At 39.1% G+C, this 21,025-nt stretch overlaps 1 protein-coding gene across 1 annotated transcript in view; it reads right to left on the bottom strand.

Moving 5' to 3' along the window:
• KCNK10 (potassium two pore domain channel subfamily K member 10) overlaps nt 1-21,025 on the bottom strand; it is a 56,679-nt gene that overhangs the window by 29,180 nt on the left and 6,474 nt on the right. Inside the window, exon 2 of the mRNA XM_071426670.1 lies at nt 3,680-4,008. Within this exon, the coding sequence (XP_071282771.1) occupies nt 3,680-4,008 (329 nt within the window). The remainder of the gene's footprint in view (nt 1-3,679; nt 4,009-21,025) is intronic.

Raw genomic sequence — 21,025 nt, 5'->3', positions numbered from 1 at the left:
CATAAATGTTCCTCTACTGCTTTTTTAGCCTGGGCAAGCTGTAGCTAATCTGCTTCCCAGCTTTTAGTTATTCATCACATTGCCTTACAAAAGGGAAAGGAGTGGGAGAAGAGGTGTATGGGCAAGAACAGAGACAGCTACATCTAAAGACATCAGTATGGGACAGCCTTTTTTAGAAGTAGAGCTACTACATGCCAGGCTAAGCTGATAGTGAAACTATAGCACAAGCAAGCTCCAGGCTGGACCAGTTTCATTTCATGTGGGCAGAAAGCCAGGGTTCCTCAGCACGTGTCCATACCTCAAGAATTAGGGATATAGAGAATGGATCTGTTTCAGACCAAACCCTTTGAAAGGGCTTCTGTACCAGTTGCTGCATATTGCAGGTGGTGTGAAAGCAGAGATCATTTGTTGGTTTATGCAGAACAGCATAAATCAGCACAACAGACAGGTTGCCCGTTTAAATAGGCCATGACACACTGTCAGCTACCCTGGTTACTTCTGCCAAAGAATGCTGTCTGCCCTCCCCGTGAGTGTGTGAATGTCAGCAAGCTAATTACACTTAAATCACACTCGAGTTTACACAGTTTAGCAAGTCTTTCAGGGCCAAGCACGAACCCCTGAAGTGAAGGAGTATGCTGTTGCCTTAGATAGCTTTGAGATTCTCAGACTCCCTTCTCATCCAGAAAAAAATTAATTTTTTCTTTAAATCTTCACTGACATCATTCATTTATAAATATCCAACTATTCCAATGCTGTCTTTTAATACGTTGTATTTTGCATACAGCGATGGAGGACAAAAAGAGAGCAGCAAAACAAAAGCAGCCGTCAGCCTGCAGCTAACAGCACTTAAACAACCAATTTCAGCTCATGCATGAGAAAAGGATGCCTTACTACTACCACCACAAGTCCACCTACACAGAACTATCCTGCTAGATGGAAACTGACACAAAATTTAAACAATGATACTATTACTGGCAAGACTCTCCCAGTTCACACAATCCACGAAATTTTACAAGTTTCCCATCTGAAACTTCAGATTGGTTTTGCAGCAATGACCTGAAGAGAGGCATCCTCAGGTTATCTCAGAGTAGGAAAAAAGCTAATTTCCAGAGTGCTAAACACTTTGCTAACAAGCCTCACATATTTAAGATATTTTAAACTAGTAGTTTCAGCTACTTCTATAGTCGAAATATTGTTGACAGTAAGAGGTCATCAGAGTACCCAAAGCTGTTTCACACTTGCTCCTTTCCCCATCTCTTTTTCCTTCTCCAGAGGAGCTACAAGCACAGTATACAAGTACACAGTATTTTTCAGTGTAGCTTATAAATTGAACGTCCAATCTTCTTTACTGAATGACTACCAACCGATGGTATTTTTTTCTTTTGAAATGCCACCCATTTCAGGGAAGGCAATAATTTGAAATACCTCAAAGGGCAGAAATTGTCTTTCTGGATGTTCAAGTGATGGATGCATGCTAAAGCAAACAGACAGGTAGGAGCAAAGAGAATGACAAAACTACTGAAGTAGATAAAAGTACTTGATATTATTTGTTTTTAAAAACATGTATTTTTGACCACAATTTTCTGGTTTTCTCCCCATCCTTCCATAGATGTGTGTTTTACTCTCAGCCCCTTTGGTATCAACACAGTAAAGTCCTTCTGGAAGAAAAAAGACATGGTGTGGTGACATGGTCTGCATGGGACTGAAGGCAAATCCAAGAGCAGAAGCCCAGCATTTGTAGTGGTACTGGAACAATTGAGTCCTGTATTCCCAAAGAGAGTGAAACCAAATTGCATCTCAGTCTGAAGTACACTTCATCAATTCCACTTACACAAGCAACAAGATAGCTGGAAGCCAGTGCAGCTGGTGAGGAGAGAGAAGAGCAAAACAGACTGTTTCTGGTTTCTCCATGAAGAAAGGTTTTTATCTGCTCCATTTGCTCATGTTTCTGTAATTTTTCCAGTAAGATCCCAAGTAGAAAGAAGAAAAATATTTTTCAAGGATAAGGATAATATCCCTCTCAAGTGATGAGACAGTCAAAGATGTATCTACTCTATTTGTTATAAAGGATAGGAATTTGGTAGGAAAAGAAACTTCTAGTCCTTTTTTTGCCTAGCTCTATTAATTCCTCTTCACAGATCATTCTAATCCAATAATTATTATCTCCCTCTACAATTCTTTTTCCAAGCAGATTCCTATCAAGCATACAAAGAGTTGCTTCAATTGCCTTTCATGCTCTGATATTTCTTGATTAGGATTATTAGGATGCTTCTCATTAGCAAACAGCTTTTAATAACTAATTCTTTAATAACTTTTTAATATACTCCCTACCTCTCTACTTATTCTCACCACCTCTTATACAGTGATTAGAGACCCTCATTATAAATTGACATTTATTCAATTTTCCACTACAGCGTTTTCTAAGGACCAAGGCCAGCAATTTTTTTCTGGTTTAATCAAAAGTAACAACTTTCAAAGTCCATTCCTTCAATATTTCTACCTATTCCTCAAAGGACTTTAAGAACCAATCAACCTAGAAGTGATCTACCTATATATTTATACTGAGGCTGAAGTTTGAATATATTCCTTAGGTATGTTACATTTCTTATCTAATCTTTGTTTTCTCCGGGACTACATAAATCCAGGCTAACTGATAGGCTTCTACATGGAATCCCAAAAGAAACTCTACTGAAGTCTTGTGAGATCCATTGTACTTTCCTTGTCTAGAGTTTTAATCAATTAAGGATAGATAAATCTATCCTTGACAGACCTTTCTTGCATGTTAATGCATTTTCCCCTTATCCTTGCATATTCAATAATTATTTCCTTCAAAATTGATTCTAAAACTTTTCATACTACATCAGACTAAAAATTCCAAAGCTTTTAAATGACAGTTATTTTTTGATTTGTATACTTCTTCCTCCTTAATTTATTTTAAAATTACAACAGTAAACCTGTATGTTCAGAATTCTTGGCTAAATATTTATTTCCAAAATCCCATCTGTCATGTTCTATGTGCCCTCCTGGTTGCTGTGTTTAATTTTGAAGAAAGAATTAAGAACTTAAGACTACTCGAAAATTTGTAGAGATGAGGGCATAAGTCTTGCAAATCTATCACCTGTCTCAAATTTTTTTTCCAGATATTAGGTTCTGCTTTTCTTTGCACACATCTTTCATAATTCTAGTGTATACAAGTACCAATCTCTTCATTCTCATGACCAGTGACAGGACTCAAGGAAATGACCTGAATCTGAGTCAGGAGAGATATCAGGAGAAAGCTTTTCACCCAGAGAGTGGTTGGGCACTGGACCAAGATACCCCGAGCAGTGGTCACAGCCCCAAGACTGACAGAGTCCAAGAAGCATTTGGATAATGCTCTCAGGCACACGGTGTGACTCAGGGTCTCCTGCATAGGGTCAGGAGTTTGACTCCATGATCATGATGGGCTCCTTCCTACCCAAGCTTATTCTATGAGTCTATGGTTATATATATTTACAACATTTTGGACACATAGTTTCTGCTTCTCAGACCTTAAAATGACTGGGAAAGAGCCTGCTTCACACTGCCCGTTCCAAGGTCTCTGTGAACAATTTTGCTCCCCACCAACTCAGCTGGTCAATAAACCACTGAGCTGTTTCTCCTAACTTCCAAGAAGTACCATCTTCTTCACATGGCCTACCTGAATGAGTGCCTCCAGCTCTAGCTCAGTGACACAAAGGTGCTCCCGAAGAAACTCAGCCTTCTCTGACGCAATGGTGTTCTTCTGCCTGTTCTCAAAGGGCTGCTCCAAGGCACGGAAGACGAGTCCTCCTGCCACCAGGTAAACTACCACCACGATAAAGATGGCCACCACTGCTCTCCAATCCATCACTTTCTGCCGGCCTTGAGAAGTGTCTTCCATGGCAGCAACAACAGTGGTTTGGGTGGAAACGGCGAATTGTGGGGATGGGTAATGCCTGATACTTTTGGGCTCAGGCTCACGAGCCCTCACTGCTGGGGGAACAGCCGCTGAAACACAAAGCAAAAAACCTTATTCAAAATCAAGTCTCTTGAGGTATGACCTTGATTTACATTTAAAAAAATCTTAAATAATATTTTCAAGACTTTTACATAAATCACATTCTTCATATAGATATGGTTCTTCTCATCTAGAAAGTTCCATGTCTTCTTTGTCCATTCATATTCAATAGACACCTCAAGGGTTTGCTTTGCCCATTACCTCTAGAACTTCACCCATTACCTCTAGAACTGGACAGGCCAGTTACATGTGCAAAAAGTTCAGAAATATGCAGAAAACCATTTATGCAAAATGAACATGGAAATTCTGACCAGCTAGTGTATAAATTACACATGGTGGTGTTTGGTGAAGGACCCTGGCAGTGATTTATAAACTTAAATCATAATTCTAACAGTATTCATAGCACTAAGAAATTGAACTGCTAATGAACGCTGATCACCACCTGACATGGTATTGACAGAAACAGAAAATGCTTTGCAAACCACAGGGCTATCTGGCTCACTAACATAAAGTGGCCCATACCATTTATCTGGATTCACAAAAGCATCACTCATGAAAATGTCCTTAAAGCCTGGAAGCTTCACAAAATTTAGTATAAATTTAGTATAAATCATGTGTTAGGCAGAGTATGTGAGATGTCTGAGGTCAAAGTTACACACCAAGCGCAACTGTGGATCTCTCATCTTGGGACTGAGACACTGCATAGCCCAGGTGACCTTTACAATACATCAGAGCTAACCAGTCCTGACCTCCAGCTGGACTTAACAGCCCAACCACTGTGTCAAGCTACCAAGGCATGTAAATCAAAGCTCAGTCCCTTCCAAATACTTCAGGTGTTCCATCATCACACTTCCCCACTCTGTGTTGCTAGTGTTACCAATGGCAAGATGAGGCCAGGTTCCTCAGCATCCACTGACATAAGGGTACCACATGTAGGATTTGAAGATGCTGGATTAATTTTAAACCAAATTCCTGTGTAATCTTACCATGGTGCAGCTGCCACTGGCCTGTTATTTCTTTGAAACCAGATTAATTTTTTGCATATCAGACCTAAATCAGATTACAGTTAAAATACAGCTACTTTAGGCTCATTCTCTGAACTTATTCACAATGTGTCTGTGCTGTTTCACTTAGAAATTAAAGCAGAAAGATTTACAACATCCCATCAGAGTGGCATTGTAACTGCATTCTCTAAAATTTAAACATACAACATGATTATACCTTGATTCTGAGGTGGGCCACAACTCTTTCCCAACAGAAACCATTTTATGATCCTGAATAATTTCAGAACTTGGGCATTTACTACAGTCATGTTTTCCTACAAGCAATACAACTCTGAAGCATTGCATGGAGGATAGAGCTTCCAGATTCCTCGATAACCAATAAACTACAGAAATCTATAGTTGCTTTATACTTACAGTTAATATTTCATTTCATATATGATTTAGAGTTTCCAGATACCAAATAGATTAGAAAGGATCCAGGATCAGGGCAAAAGCCTTTGTGGTTGATTCCTTTTTTGTTTGTTTTGCAACACCCTGTGGCATAGCTGTTCAGTTTGACCATCAAAAGGTCTTTATGGTTCCCAACACTTATTAACCAGGATGGAGTAATATCAAACTTAAAAGGATATTTTCTCTTACCTCCAGATGTATTTCATGTGACTATTAAGAACTTTATGTGACAATAGGAAGAAGAGCGACAGTATTAGAAAAAAGTCACATTTTTTGTAGAATGTCAGTATATTTATTCTCTAAGTCTCCTGAAAGTATTATTGTAATAAAGTGAATTTCAACAGGAAACACCAGAAAAGTATGCAGAAGAAACACAAAATATTGAGGTTGCATGAAACAGTTAGAACTACCCTTTCTCCATAGACAAGTGTCCTAAACCTGAGTCACAGCATCTCCTTACTGAACTAAATTTGAGTACTCACAGAAGTGGCTCAGCTGATGTAACTCAGTGTAACATAGCTTCCATAGATTCCATAAAATTCATACCATTTTAATTAGTTAGAGCCCATAACTACCGTGTATATTGTAAACCAACACAAAATCTGCAAGCCTGAGGGCTGATTTTTCACACTTTTCAGCGTCAGGATCCAAGGCTCATGTGGTAAGAAGAGAGCAGAGTTCATGTAACAATGCTACAATTTTTTGAAACAGGTATCCACCTTACCACAACTGGCATAGTCCAGTGTAGAACTGGGTGAGCCTCTCAGTGGAAAGCCTTTGATATGACACAAGTAAGTCAAGAAGGTGGAAGCAAAGAGCTGGTACCATTAAAACAGTGTTTGTGAGTTTCCTTTTTCTGTCTGCTAGTAAAAATGATTTTTCTTATTCAAAGAATGTTTCTGGCAAAGTGTTAGTAACAGCCTTACAGTAAAATCATGGCCTGTTTGATTCTGTCTTCTAAGGAAAATGTGTTGTACTAATTTAAGAACAAGATGGGAAGTTCACAGTAGAGAACACAAAACGTTCTTATAAATATTTTGTCACTTAAAGAGCTTAGTGGATTACTGTGCTCAGCCTGCTTATCTCTAAAAAGAAGAGAACTGTTTTAGTTTTTCATTTTCTTTTATTAGTAATAGCTATCCTAAGTGAATGTAGAACTGTTGATCCTAAAGTATTTTATATTATATAAATGAATATAAAGACTGTACTAAAGCAGCTAGTTAAGCAACTGATGTGTAACAGAAATGGTCTTACAAAGCCAATGCACAAGACACAACAGCAGTCAATACTGCTGAGAATTTTAAGCAGGAGTTAGGTATTGGAAGAACACTGTAGATACTCCATCTAGGAGCTCTCCCACTCTTTACAAGACAGTGGGGTTAGTGACTTCAGCACATGGTAAGAAGTCATAAATCCTAATTTCTATTTGGAACACTGTCTCTGTGAACCTGAACTCTCACAAAAGTGCTGCCATTTACCTTTAAATCATGGTGTCATCAACAGCAAAAAGATAAAGTAGTGCTTACTTTTCTACAAGCTCCCTGGGAGAGTCCATTTCTGAAAATAAGAGCTACATAAAATTCCAGAAGTTTAACAGGTAGTTTTACTAAAGTCAAAGGATGAACTGGCAATTCAACAATGTGCAGAGGTTTATACCTTAAAGCTTAAAAAAATAAAGGGCTACATAAACTCTTGCATTTGTAAAGATGGTTTACACCACAGTTTAGGACAAACATAGAGCAAAAGAGAAGAGGACATGTTTACAATAAATGCAGAACAATCCCTTCTTCATTTGTTCATGTTTTTTCAAAACAAGCTGCTATCAGAACAGGCTTTTCCCCAAACACAGCCTCATCCATATGTTTGTTAAATCATATCAAAGAAGAATTAATCAGCTTTAGTGAAAGCAATGATAGATATCCATTCACATGCATGCACTATATTAGCTGACAGCTAATCTCATAGGTCAAGAACCCTCAAAGGAGCACTCCAGTGTTTCAAAATAGGCCTTATCCCAGTAAAAGGATGCCAAGGAGCAAAGAAAGGTATATTCTTGATTTTTTTTATAACCTTCAAAATTAAACAACTGAAGATATTAATTTTACAAGTGAAATTGCAATGTTAGGATCTATACAGTTGTTCACATCTGAGATCACCACATTACCTGTTCTTCTATTGGCGTACATCATTGCCAGGTCTCGCGTGTCAGGAGCTTAAATACCTCAAATTTCTGCTAAAATTGATGAGAATTGAGGAAGCAAAACTCTCACTCATCATCAAGATGAGTACATCTTTACTGGTTAAAATTGCAGGCAAATCCCTCCCGGGGAGAGCAGAGGGCCCAGTGTGCTGACTGGGCCTAGCCCACGGCAGGGCGCGCCAGCCCTGGGGCCTGGGGCCCGGCCATCACCGGGGCACCTCCAGCTGGCACGGCCCTCACACTGCTGCCCGTCCCGCTCTGCCACAGAAGGGGTCGAGGAAATGGACTCCTACATGGTCCAAGGGTGATCAAACAGGACTTCAGGGCCTTCAGACATTTGGTGAGGGAATCCGGGGTGGGGGTTATAGTCTGCTCTCTAGTTACAGTTGAAGGTGGCAACATGGGAAGAAATGGGCAAACTGAGTCTGGAGCTCCATGGCTGGTGTTAGCATCAGAATTTTGGGGGTTTTGACAATGAAATGGTTCCACACAGCCCCAGGCATGCTAGCATCAGATGGGATTCACCCTTCTCAGTGGTGGAAGAGAGTCTTTGCTCAGGAACTAGTGGGGCTCACTGGCAAGGCTTTGAACTGGATGTGAGTGGGTAGAGGGGCAATATGAGGCTTGTCCCTGGCAAACGTGAGAAGATATGAAAATAGACAGAGTGAGGGACAGGGTGCTAGGGAGGGCTCTTTGCAGTGACTCTGAACTGTGCCAGCCATCCTGGACCATACCAGCAGTCGTAGGGAGATGAGCCAGGGAGTCCTAAAAGAAGCCACAGGGAAACACCAGGGAAATATCTGAAAGGAATAATTCCTCTAGGAAGGCAGCCTGGCAATCCCCAGGAGCAAGAAATTGGACAAGAAAGGCAAGAGACTGGTGTAGCTGAGACAGAGTAGGGAACTGCTGGTCGAACTAAAGGTAAAGAGATGAATGCACAGACAGTGGAGACAAGGACACGTAACCTGGTAAGAGTACAGAGATGAAGGGATGGGGAAAGGAAGGCTATGGCAAAGCTGAAACTCAGCCTCACAAGGGACACCAATAACAACAAGAAGGGCTTCTACTGGTATGTTAACCAGAAAAGGAAAGTCAAACAAGCCCCCTGATAAACAACATTGGCAAACTGGTAACAGCAGATGAAGAGAAAGCTGGGGTACTCAACAACTTTTTTGCCTCAGTCTTCACTTACTTTTGACTGCGAAAGTATCAAAATGTGGCTTTGCCACAGTGACCTCTGTCCTGACAACTATCTTACTCAATATGCTAAGAAGATAGGAGGTATTAAGAAACCTGGTTTTGGAGGAGAGCTTCTTATATAGTTTAAACCAAATAATTTTTTTTTAAATAAACACACCCTCCTCTGTGTTATTGGTGTCACAATTTCTATTGTGAAAAAATTTAAGTCAGGTTTAACAGTGTCTTATTTAGTACCTCCTTCTCTTGCACATTCCTGTGTTACACAGGCACACAGCAATGTTGTGCATTTTAATGAGAGAATAATAGACACATCTAATAAAAATGCTACTTTCATAGGATTCAACACAGAATTACATAGAGGCCATATGCACTTACACATTCATAAAATCAGGCCCAGGCTTTAAGCTTGAAATATTAGTTGATCAAAAATGAAACTCAATATTTCATCTCCTATTTTATTGGTGCCATCAAAGGAAGGAAATAAAATAGCTCAAGTAAAAAGGTTTTTTGATGCATGTTTAAAGGTATGTACCAGTATTTTTTCCCCAAAATCCTCATAATACAACTGGAGGTTTCTTCAAAGAAAGAAAATTATGCATTCTTCAGACATGTTTATAGTCAAACATCCAAAATTTCCCGTGAAGCCTTTCTTATGTTTATATTAAACTAGAAATTTAGTTAGAATTATAAAATAATCTCATCATATAGTCCAGTTTCACTGAGAAAATTCAGGAGCAAATAGTCTTCCCTACAGCTTTTACAAGATCCTACATTGGGTTATTGGCACTTCTACATCCTTCCTGTAGCACTACTTAATAAGCCAGCACTCCTTCCTGAATACAATTTTTATATTGTACTGTATACAATCCTTCATACACTTGACAAAAAATACAATTTTTTGTCAAGTGTATGAAGTTGCAGGACAGAGCACTCATGCACCAAAGCTCAGAAATGTCTGTGAGGTGTTGACAAAGTCCACTAGAGCTTCCCTGAACTGACCACCAAGAGTAAGTGGATCCACATTCTTTAGAATGGATCATAAAGGACTAGGGGATGAAGGGACCTCACTGACCATAATTGTTTTAAAGTCATTTATTTCAATTAAACTGGACAGGGTTTTTTCCTCCCCCAGTTCCTCTTCTGAAATAGCCACACACTGAATTTAAGATTAAAAGATTTCCTGACTGAACAATATAGAAGCCAGGGAAATGAGCAGCCCACCAGTGGATAAAATATTAATCTTTCACTCCAAGGCTCTTGCTCATCTCCAAACAGAAATTCCTGGGGGATGTGGGCATCTAGCATTTGCTTCCAATCTCAAATCTTTCCCACAGACTCCTCAGGTTCTTTCAGATAAGGGCTGCTGGAGTTAGGATAGCAGGGCTGTGCTTGGAAGTCATAGCAAGTATAAGAAGTATGTTAGAGAAATAGTGGAGGCAATCAGTGTATTAAGCTATCACCTATAGGAACTTCTCAAGAATATGTCACTTACAGAAAATGCATGCAGATCAGTGAATGAAGGGAATTGGATGGTCTAACAGGAAGCAGGTGAAAGTATTGAAACACTGAAGTTTCTATCCATGTGTCACCAAAAAATTATTAAACTGTCAAAATTTTGCATTTTGAGGATATGGCAAATAATTTCCACTACCTGATTTGCTTGTTATTCCACTCCCCCTCATCTCCCATTCATCTCTTTCTGTTGTGGTTTTTAACAGGTTTTGTAGGGAGCATCCATTTAACCAGCACAATGAATGCTGAATTTTTATAACTGGGCATTTAAAAATCTGATGCTGGTTTAGAAAGTCTGGCTTTTAGAACAAAATCCCAGTAGAAAATGATCATGTTTGCCTTTGTGTTTGTGCAGCATCTTCGCATGATGTGGGCTAATTAACAGGTGACATTACAGCTGTGATCAAGAAATGGGAGAAAAATCCTGCCTGCAGGCTACGATTACACATATGGGACAGAACACTAGTACCCCTGTGGCAGTTTTTCTGGATTGAGGAATAAGAATAATAAGGATTGCTGTCTGGGGACCATGGGATTCATACAGTCATGGATCAAGAAAACTGTTATCAGTGCTGACATGTTTTACACCAGCTTGGCCCTGGTCCTTCTGCCTATCCTCAAGGCACACAAATTGAGCAGTGGAAGTCATCGCAAGCTTGCCACACGAGGGGAATTTCACCCTACTGCTTCTACAGCCTTTTGCTGAGAACTGCCACTCAAGTGAGAAGCATTACTATTGCATTTACTGTTCATGAAAGCAAAGCTTGACATATTGTTTGTTAGGAAAACACGGAGTGGCTCAGAGCATAGAGCTTTTCACTGCAGCAACAGCCCCCTGGGTTAAATCTAACACTGTTTTCCCTGAAGAGGATTCTCTAATGCAGCATTAGTGCTGCTGACTTCAGCAACATCTCAGCTGTCTGCTGCAAATGCAGTCATAAGCAGCAGGGCTTTACATGGAGTATGGGAGACAGGTAAAGGCAGAAAGGGCAATACACATTAAACAAAATAGATTGGATGTGCTGTTAGAAGAAAAGTAGCATTGATTCCTCCCAATTGCCCCTTTCCCTGAGTGGGGTGGTGAAAAAGGGGGAGTAAGTTAGGTTACAATTCTGCATAGGGAATAAAGGCACTGTTTTCTTCCTATTATAGGATAATAGTGAAATAGAGTAAAAGTTCATAATAGTAAAAAAATACTGATTTGTCTCTGTTGGTGGGGAGAGAAATGTCAGCACTATGTATCAGAGGGAATTGTATCTGGCCATTGTTTTGCCATCCCTGGCAGCAGCTTTGGGAAGTATGTCATACCAAAAGGGTTCTGTAATTTCTGTACCATTTGTCATATATTCCCATCTAGTGCTCAAAATAATGATTCTTGTTAAGCTTACAAAAAAATCTACGTAATTCTGCTGTATCAGTTATAAATGAAACATACAAATTAATAACTCTTGGAATACCCTAGCTATTTAATTAATCTGGAACACAGCTTTTATGAGAGAACAAAAAGGCACTGTTTTATAATTTTTTTCATTCTTTTTCATTAGAAAACTATAGTTTAGGCAAAAAAAAAAAAAAAAATTAAGCAGCCTAAATTGGAACATGGTAGAAATTAAGAAATCAGTTATGCCTGAGTTAAGGTATCTCTTTAGAAAGAGCTTTCCAATGATGAGAGTCTACACATAGTGGTGGTGCTGGTGGCACTGTAAATCATCAGAACTGAGGAGAACCTAAGCCTCTTGTCTCTTCCCAAAGAGCTTCTTTACTGTCAGACAAGAACTTAGCTATGCAGTAAGTAATGAGAATGAATTTTACCTTCCATTGAAGGAAAATATCACTCTTATCTGAAACCATTTTTTTCCAAAGAACAAATCTTGAGGATATCTTCTCCAGTTTCCACTGTCCTACCACCAGAACATACTGCTCCCATTTACCTGTGCAGCAAGTGCCTGACAGAAACAAATACCTGGCTTAGGTGGCAAGGTGATGGTAGCAGGGTGGCCACAGTGGTGGTCTCTGTGGAAAGCCTGGGGCTGCCCCTTTCTGGACACAGACAGTTCCTACTGATTCCAACAGACTCACAACAGAACATAGCTGAGCCCATCAGGGAAGCTGGTAGCACTTCTGTGAAAGCATACTTTAGAAAAGGAAAATATTGCACAGACTTTGAAGAATGAGGAAAAAAGTGTGAGAAAGAATCCTAAAAACACCAAGGTCAGTGAAAGAGAAAGAGGCACTCCAGGAGCTGTAGGAGATATAGTCCTGCAGCCTGTGACTTTTGGAAGAGATCATGATAGATTTGGTATTTCCCAAATCTGGTCTGATCTCCTGGAGAGGATCAGACCAGAGCAGATATTCACACTGCAGTATGTGGAGGATCCCAATCCAGGGCAGGTTGATATTTCCTGAAGTGCTGCTACCTGTGGAGAGACCATGCTGGAGGAGGTCTGTCCTAAAGGACTGCAGCCCCATGATATGGACTCATGCAGGAGCAAGGAAAAAGTATAAGGAGAAAGGTGCAGTCTAGAGGAGATAGACCCACCAAAAACCCCCATTCCCTATCCCCCCTGCACCATGTGAGGTGGGGAGGATGAAGAAGAGTCAGGAATGAAGCAATAAAGTTGCTAGGAAAAAGTAAAGCAGGGAAAGGTTATTTTAACCTTTGTCCTTATTTCTTACCACCCAGATCTATTTTAATTAGCTATAAATCAAATAAACTTTCCCCAATTCAAGTCTCATTTGCCTGTGATGGCAATCTCTAACTGGTCTCCCTGCTTTTATCTCTGAGGAAGAGTGAGAGTGGCTGGGTGGGCACCTGGTAGCCAGCCAAGGTCAACCCACCACAGAGAGTTTGCACAAGTGCAATAAAGATGAGGACACAACTCAGACTGTATTTTTCAGCAACACTTTTCCCCTGAGTCCCAGCAGTTATTTGCATATGGATTTTGTGAAAAAGTCATCAGTCCAAGCACTAAGAACATCAATGTATAGATCAGGATTTAAAGAACAATGATGAACAGGAGTTAGCTACAGAGGGAGCAAACATCCTTCCAACAATAAAGCATTTTTGTCCTTCTCTACTGGAGCTGAGTCAATTTGGAACAAAAACATTCATTTGTCTTGTTGAGTGGATTTGATTTTTTCACTTTTTATTACCTTTCATTCTAGTTTTCCCTTCTCAAACATAAGCATTTTATTTCACTCACTTTCTACACACATTTAAGAAAAATGGATGCCAGCAGCATACATTTTCACATAAAGCTAAATGTCAAATTGATTAAATTTTTCATGTTGGCAGGAAGTCCATGCATATGTAACCAATGAGGTACCAATACAATGTGATGCCTCTGAAAATCCTAAAAAAGTATAAGAAAACCTCAGTCTTCTTGTAGATGTTAAATGGCTTGAAATTGGGTGCTGGGTAAACCTGAGAGGTTGGATTACTTATTAATCCAGTTGTAATCAGTTTAACAAGTATGCAAAAGATTAAAAAGTCTATGCAATTATCATTCCCCCTGAGCTATGCCATGTCCCTCTGCTTTGTGAGGCTGTTGTAAAACTCTGCTATTCTATAATTTAGCAATTCTGAACCTACTGTCCCTAAAGAGATAGAAAAATGTATGCATCAGCAAATTTAATTTTAGTCAAGAAAGTGTAGTGAGAGAGGAGGGTCTGAATACCATTTTCATGCTTATTCTATATCTGAAAGGCAGTGCCATTTCTAATTGTGAATGTTTTAAAGGACAGAAGAATGGCAGTTCAAGCATCTCACAGGAGCTTTCAAAACAGGGAAAGGGAAAATTCACAGTGGTGGTCTAGGAAAATAAGAAGTCTGAAGGGATAAAATCTAAGTGCCCTTAACCATATAAACCCCAGAAAATCTCGCTATGCCAGTAAGTTTGTTCCTAAATTAGTTTTTGTATATGTCCTTATTAATAGTCAATGCAGTCATCTATTCAACATCCCACATCAATTTCCATTGCAGCTTCCAAAGTATTTGCTTAACATAAATGAAAATGCTGTTTAGATTATATGTAAAAAGGTGAAGTGTAATTTCACAAAAATAAGAAAAAGAAGACACTGAGTAACTAAAGAGGGTGATAAATTCTTTCCTAGATCTCTTAAGAACAGCGCAGGAAATAACTGATTAATCTGTACCAAGGAAGTAGGGGAATATATATTAGGAAAAAGTCTAGCTACAAGGAGAGCTAAGCATGGGAACAGCCATCAATACATTGAAATGAGCTTTATTGGAAGTATCTAAGAACAGGGCATAAAATCACCTGCCAGAAACTGTCAGTGTTATTCATGTCCTGCATATCCCTGTGAATCCAAGAAGAAAAGCTACCAGTGAAGGGTAACAGAGAAAAACAGGCTAATATTTTCATATTCAACATCCAGAATCTGTTAAAAAAACCCCAACTACTGAAATGTTAAAGGTATATTAAAATAAATAAATAAATAAATAAAAATCATCCATCTTGACAATCTAGTCTCAACTCCTAGCAGGAAAATGCTCTTGAAATCCTTTTCCTCCCCTTCAATGTAAGATAGTCAATCACACCTCAACATTCCTTTTTGTATCAGTTGTGCTAAATCTCATAGCATTTCACAAATAATAGATAAACCCCTGTGACACTGGAAAGAAACAACACTGTATGTGTGCACAGTTTGCTTCATGTAAACACTGCCACAGAGAACTTAGCAAATTAATTAAATTCACAAGTAATTTTAAAAGCTGATCAAACAAGCTCTTTTCATATGTGCATCAAGAAGGTACAATGATTTTTCATCAATGTATTAGCAAATTTTCAAGTTCTTTTAGGGGACGTGCTCTTTTCCACTATACGCTACTAGAATGCCATTCTATCTGTTACAAATATAATGGACAGCCATAAACCAGATTCTTTCTTTTGTTGGTTATAAAGGAAAAATATGATGACCATGTGTAAGCTGGTCTAGAATATTATTTACAAGAATTTCCAGATTCTGAACCAGCCTCTCCTTTGTCAGAACTGCAGTCTGAGCGTGCTCGTGAACTGAAAACGGAGTGCCCAAGAGTTAGTCTCTGCAAACACAGCCTTAGAGCTCCTGCTACTGAGGCTGTGCAAATGTCAGGGAAACAACAGGAAGCCCAAGGCTGGCTTGAGCAGGTATCTGCCAGGACTTATCCACTGACATTAAAAAAAATCTGCAAAAGTCATGGTCATGGGATGCTGGGATACTTTCCCCTCCCTCCTCCCTCTCCCAGGCACTGCGCTATTCTAATGCATACGTGACAGCTCACTGGTCAAAAGAATGGATGTGCTAAGGCAGGACATGAACTCCAGGAATAGCTGAAAGCATCAGGGTTTTTTTCTCATTTGGCTTCAGGACAGCAGTCCTCAGGGAGGTTCCTAGCTAGCACTGGCATTTGCAGGAAGATGCACTGCTGCTGACACCATTTGTAGCACTACTTACAGAGCTGCCAAGTCCAGACGAATACTTGATAGAGGTTTGTCTCGTGCTGGAGTGAGATTGTACACTCACTGCTGGAGGGCTGTTTGGATTTTGTTTCCCTTGTTTTTGCCTTCTCTCTCTCCTGACCTCTCTTCTACCCTGCCCTCCTCCAAATCCATCCATCTGCTCTTGTCCCTCACTTCTTTCCAACCGTGCTGGCAGCATGGGAGGTAGCACACCCCTACCTCCCTGTTCAGTTCCTCTTCTCAGCACTACCCTTCCCACAGCCCCCGACATCTGAGCCCATGTCCATGTGGGACAGGGCTCATCAATGAACTTCAGGAGAATGAAAAATTGAGCACAAGAGCATTACAATGAGGAGCAGGAAGTACTGAGGGGAGATTAGAAGTGATTGGCAGGGGCAAGTCCCAAATATGGAACCATCCTGCTTCAAGATTGGTGACTGTGTTTGTTCCAACACACTCATTGGCAGCAGAGCTATTATCAGCTTTATGAGGCTATTTATAGAGAAACTGAATACGGAGAAACTCATGAAAAATTCTCACCTTTCTCTTCCTGAAATAAGACTAAAAGTAATAGATCATACTAAAACTTGTTTCCCTAGCAATAGATTGGTAGTTCTTGCTCCTGCTAAAATTGAGACTTCTAGTTCATGCAGGTCTCTCCTCTGCCAAATAGGAAGCAAGTGCTTTTGGCTCAAGATCTTGAGGTGTAGAGATGACTTTATGAAAAAGAGTCTGTCAAAAGAAATGACCATATCATTGTTTTTCCTCACTAGGTAACATATAGAAAAACTGATTTTTTGTCAGTATGGTACAAGCACCAAAGAATAAACAGCTGCTCTCTGGCTCTCTGCAGATTTCACCCTTCAGTGAACAACAGACAGATTGAATATGATGCTTCTATTTATCCATAATCTTCTTTTTACAGACTAAACCAAAATTTCTCATTACACCATTATGTGCTTTGTCTGAAACAAGTTGTTTAGTTTTCCTCAATAGGAAGTGTCCCAGGATTCCAGCAACATTTAGGAAGAGTCTGAATCTCCCACCACAGGTTTTCAGTGTGTTCCTCTTCAAAGTACTCACAGGATGATCTAGGGTCAGGGATTTTGCTGGAATCTTCCAAATATTCTGTCTCACAGAGTCAGAAAAGAAATTCAGCCAATGGTCTCATGGCCAGACCAAATAGTCAAGGAAACCTAAGTCTTGGAATTTAGCATAAGAAGGCCTGTGTACAAAGGGAGGGACTTTCTTATTAAAAGAAACTTAGGGGTAAAGCAATCAAGTGGCAGAGACAAGAAGCAAAGATTCGTGCTGGCCTTCCTAGAAGGAAGCTATCTAAGCTATCTACATTGAAATATGATTAATGCTGGCTGTCTGCCAGAGGTACAGCCTTACAGTGGAGTGAAGGCATTTATTGATCATTTCAGTCATGAGAAGGCGACTTTAGCAGCATCACTGACTGGACATCAGGCTAGTGGCATGTCCCCCAGTCTGATTACTGCATAGGAACTATAGAAAAATACTTCAAATTCAAGCAAACCTCATTAGCATTTCAATTAAGTGATAATTTCTCAAATTTTATGTGCAACAGCAATAAAAGTGGATCTTTCCATGTGGAAATGGTCTGAAATCTTAGTTCACTGAAGCTATACTATTTGCATAACTATTTTGTGGTCTTAAGTTCTTATATACATTAATACTCTTAGTTAAAGTGAATGAAAGCTTCCCAATACTTTAAAAACCTATTCTGGAATGGGATGAAGAATATATATAAAACAGGTGGGACAAGACTAATCTGTGCAGAAAACATTTTTCACAAGGAATAAGAAGTTGCTGTTTGAAACATATTTATTCAGCATAGGCATTTTTACATCCTCTTATTCTAAATTCTTTGTAATACACACATTTTTCTTTTACACTTTCAGTGTGTAAGTCAACAGAAACAACCCTTGTCTCATTTATTTGCTTGTCTGTAACTTGGATTACATGCCATTAATCTGTCAATACAGATGTGGTCAAATCGATCAGTGCAGCCTAGAGAGAATCTGCTGACCCTAAACCAGACATTAACTGAAAATTCTCCTGGCTCCAATAACCATATTTGCCTATAGCTCCCTAAACCATAGAAGGTCCTTAGAAACTTAGAATATCCTAGAATTTCAGATACCTACTTATTTGTGGCTGTTTTATTCTCCATCTAAGTCATACTCAAATGGTGTAATTCAGTTGCCTATACCACAACCAAGTGTGAGGTTATGGGATAACCTAACCACCTTAAGCTGTGCTCCAGAAGGGCAGAAGTCTCCCTTAGGTCTATTATCACATATACCAGGCTTATACAAATATGTCACCTACCTTAAAGCCCCTTAAATAAGAGCAGATGCCTATTTTTAGAAAACTGAATCAACAAAAAAATGTCTGATAGGAATGAAAAATTCAGGTCACAAAGTTACATGTCAGTTCATCATTGTAACCCAATAAACAGACTCTATTTCCTATGAAGACAAATTAGGCTGTAGGATCACGAAGAGGTGACTCTGAGGTGGTTTCTGCAGTTGTCATGATTGCTGCTACTCAAGCCTCTTTGCCCAATGCTTTCCTGTGCAATCCAAACTTAGCAATGTTAACATTTAAGTAATCAGTGATAGATTTGGGTTAACCTAGAAGAACATCTTTGAGATGTTCTTGCTGCTTCCTGCATTTCAGCTGGGAGCTTCTGTCGTACCATCTTTCATAATTCTTTCAATCAATGAGGTCTTTCACACACAGTAGTTAGTGACTGTCTTTTGTTTCTCTAAGATGAAAAGCTGAAATTTGAGAGGTTAAAAGCCCCGGACAAGCTGTCAGTATGTATTTTCTGGTTTCAAATCACACTAATATTATTATAGTGCAGTATCAAGTAGGAAATCATTCAAACACCCTTCAACAACATATCACTGAATCTTCAAAAACTCAGTGGCACAAGTTGAAGTTGCCAAAATCCAAAATCTTCATCCAGTAAAGTCAGTGGCATGTTGTTTTTTCTTCCCCGGGAAGAAAAGATGAGTCAGTCCTGCTGAGATATGAACATATGGCTCTAACAAACCTAGGTACTCAAAGCCTGGTGCTTAAGGCACTGTGATGGTCCTGTAGGACAGGGATACCATAATAACTTGTATTGCTTTCCAAGATTTTTTAGGGTGTTGTTTTTTGTCATCCTCTGCTAGCAAAACAGTCCATTGTCTTCAGCAAAAAAAAAGTCACACAGTCCTGCATAATACACAGATTACCAGAAAAAGAACTGAGGCAATTTAAAGTTCTATTAAATGCATCCATTTGGGGACAAAATAGAGGAACAAAAGGAAGAAACATTAAGCATGTTTCTCCAATGAAAGACTAGTGAAATAAACAGATCATCATCTAAAACAGATACTTAATTCATGAGCTAAAAATATTTTGTAATATGTCCATGAGATTATTTATAATGTGATTTAGTTTGAGTCACAGAAGAACTTGATACATGCCTGTGGCAGCAATAGAGAACACAAAGATATTTCAGGGATCTTTAAAATATGAACTATGATATATGCTTACTTCTAAGAGTCAAAATAACAACATATACTTGAAAACAGTGAATTCTAGTTGAAGGCAGACAAACTCATCTTTATGTCTACACATTTATTTTCTTTTCACTGCAGTTTCAGCCTTACCACAGGTACACTCTGTTCATTCAGCATTTTCTGCACTTCTGTCAGCAGATTTGACCCTATCACATTTTATACCCACACTTTTGTAATCCATATTTCCTGAAGCAACTTATTTCGTCTCTCTCTGTTAGGTCTTTATATCTTTTCAAATACCTTCTAAAATTTCAAATAGCAAACTCTCACAAAATGCTGGAAATAAGTACGTCTGAGTTTCGAAAAATAAATTGAACCACACCCAGATTTTGCTACTGATTACTACTCCTTTTCAGGACTCCAGTTCCTAAGTGCAGCATATTTCAATCCCTTTCATATATGCTATATCTCACACCTCTTGTCACAACTCAGTTTCCAGAAGGATGTTTCCTTTCCATTTTAAAAGCATAAAAATAAAATTAAGCCAGGCTTGTGCATTCTCTTCCACCTTTTTATTCTCTCATATAGATTTTGATAACATATTCTATCACCCTACTAGCTTTTATTTCAACTTCCAACACCATGATATACCCACATTGAAATTTCTACCCTAACCTCAAAATTGCACCAATGTTCTCCTATGCTCATCATATTTTAGGACAACTGGATAACACATATTAACACATGTACTTGAGACACTTTGCCAATAGTAAGATTTGTAATAGCATATGGATTGATTAGCAATTAAAGAAAAAGATGAAATCTGAATTCTTGGTTTCAGCATTCCCAAACCAAGGAAACAGTCCCTAAATTCTGTGACTCATTAGCGTGGTAACAGATACAAAGTTCAATTTTGAAGTATATTTTTGTTTAAATACTCTGAGTTGATATTTGATTGTGAGAAAAGCAGTCCAGAAAGTATGCTTGGAGAATAATAGTGGTCCATGGACTAAAAAGGATTGATACTACCACAATGAAGTACAAGGGTGTAGGATATATGCTGTTCTCACCTGTTATTTTATCTCGTTGGGGTAACCAGTGAGAACTGCATGGCACATCATTTATGAAAGTCAGCAGGTTCATCTTAGAGCAGGTTTCCCATTACATTATAGACAAACTACCAATAACCAATGTTTCAGGAACTGGGATATAAGCAGCCTCTGTTTGACAAAGGCCAGGTCCCAGGATGTTTTTAACTCCTACAGAAAAGACCAGAGATATTCCTATGAAAAAGGTATTTTAAAAGGTATTATTTAGCCTTTTGCTGAATGTCACTTCTTTTACAGAAAACTTCTATATATAAAAAAAGACAACTGCTCAGCATTCATATTCTCTGCTTTGGCCTTTGCTATTACACTGAGATTATTATAAAATAAACGTTATGCCCTTGCATCACACTGAGGTCTTTAATAATCGACCTTGAATACTAGTGTGTTGCTTATCCCTTTCTTATATTGACCTCTTCATTTTTCCCTTCCCATTTCTGCACTCCAGGTGCTTACCCTATTTAGAGCACAAAATCTAGGGCCTCTGTTTTCCCAGTAATTCCAGGCGCTCCCTTACCCTTAACTTAGTAGCCT

The sequence above is a fragment of the Agelaius tricolor genome, unplaced genomic scaffold, assembly GCF_023055355.1.
Source record: "Agelaius tricolor isolate 1412-34295 unplaced genomic scaffold, bAgeTri1.0.p SCAF_5, whole genome shotgun sequence".
NCBI classification, from domain to species: Eukaryota; Metazoa; Chordata; class Aves; order Passeriformes; family Icteridae; genus Agelaius; species Agelaius tricolor.
The sequence above is the reverse complement of the archived record's forward strand: the minus strand, read 5'-3'. Positions and strand labels throughout refer to the sequence as shown.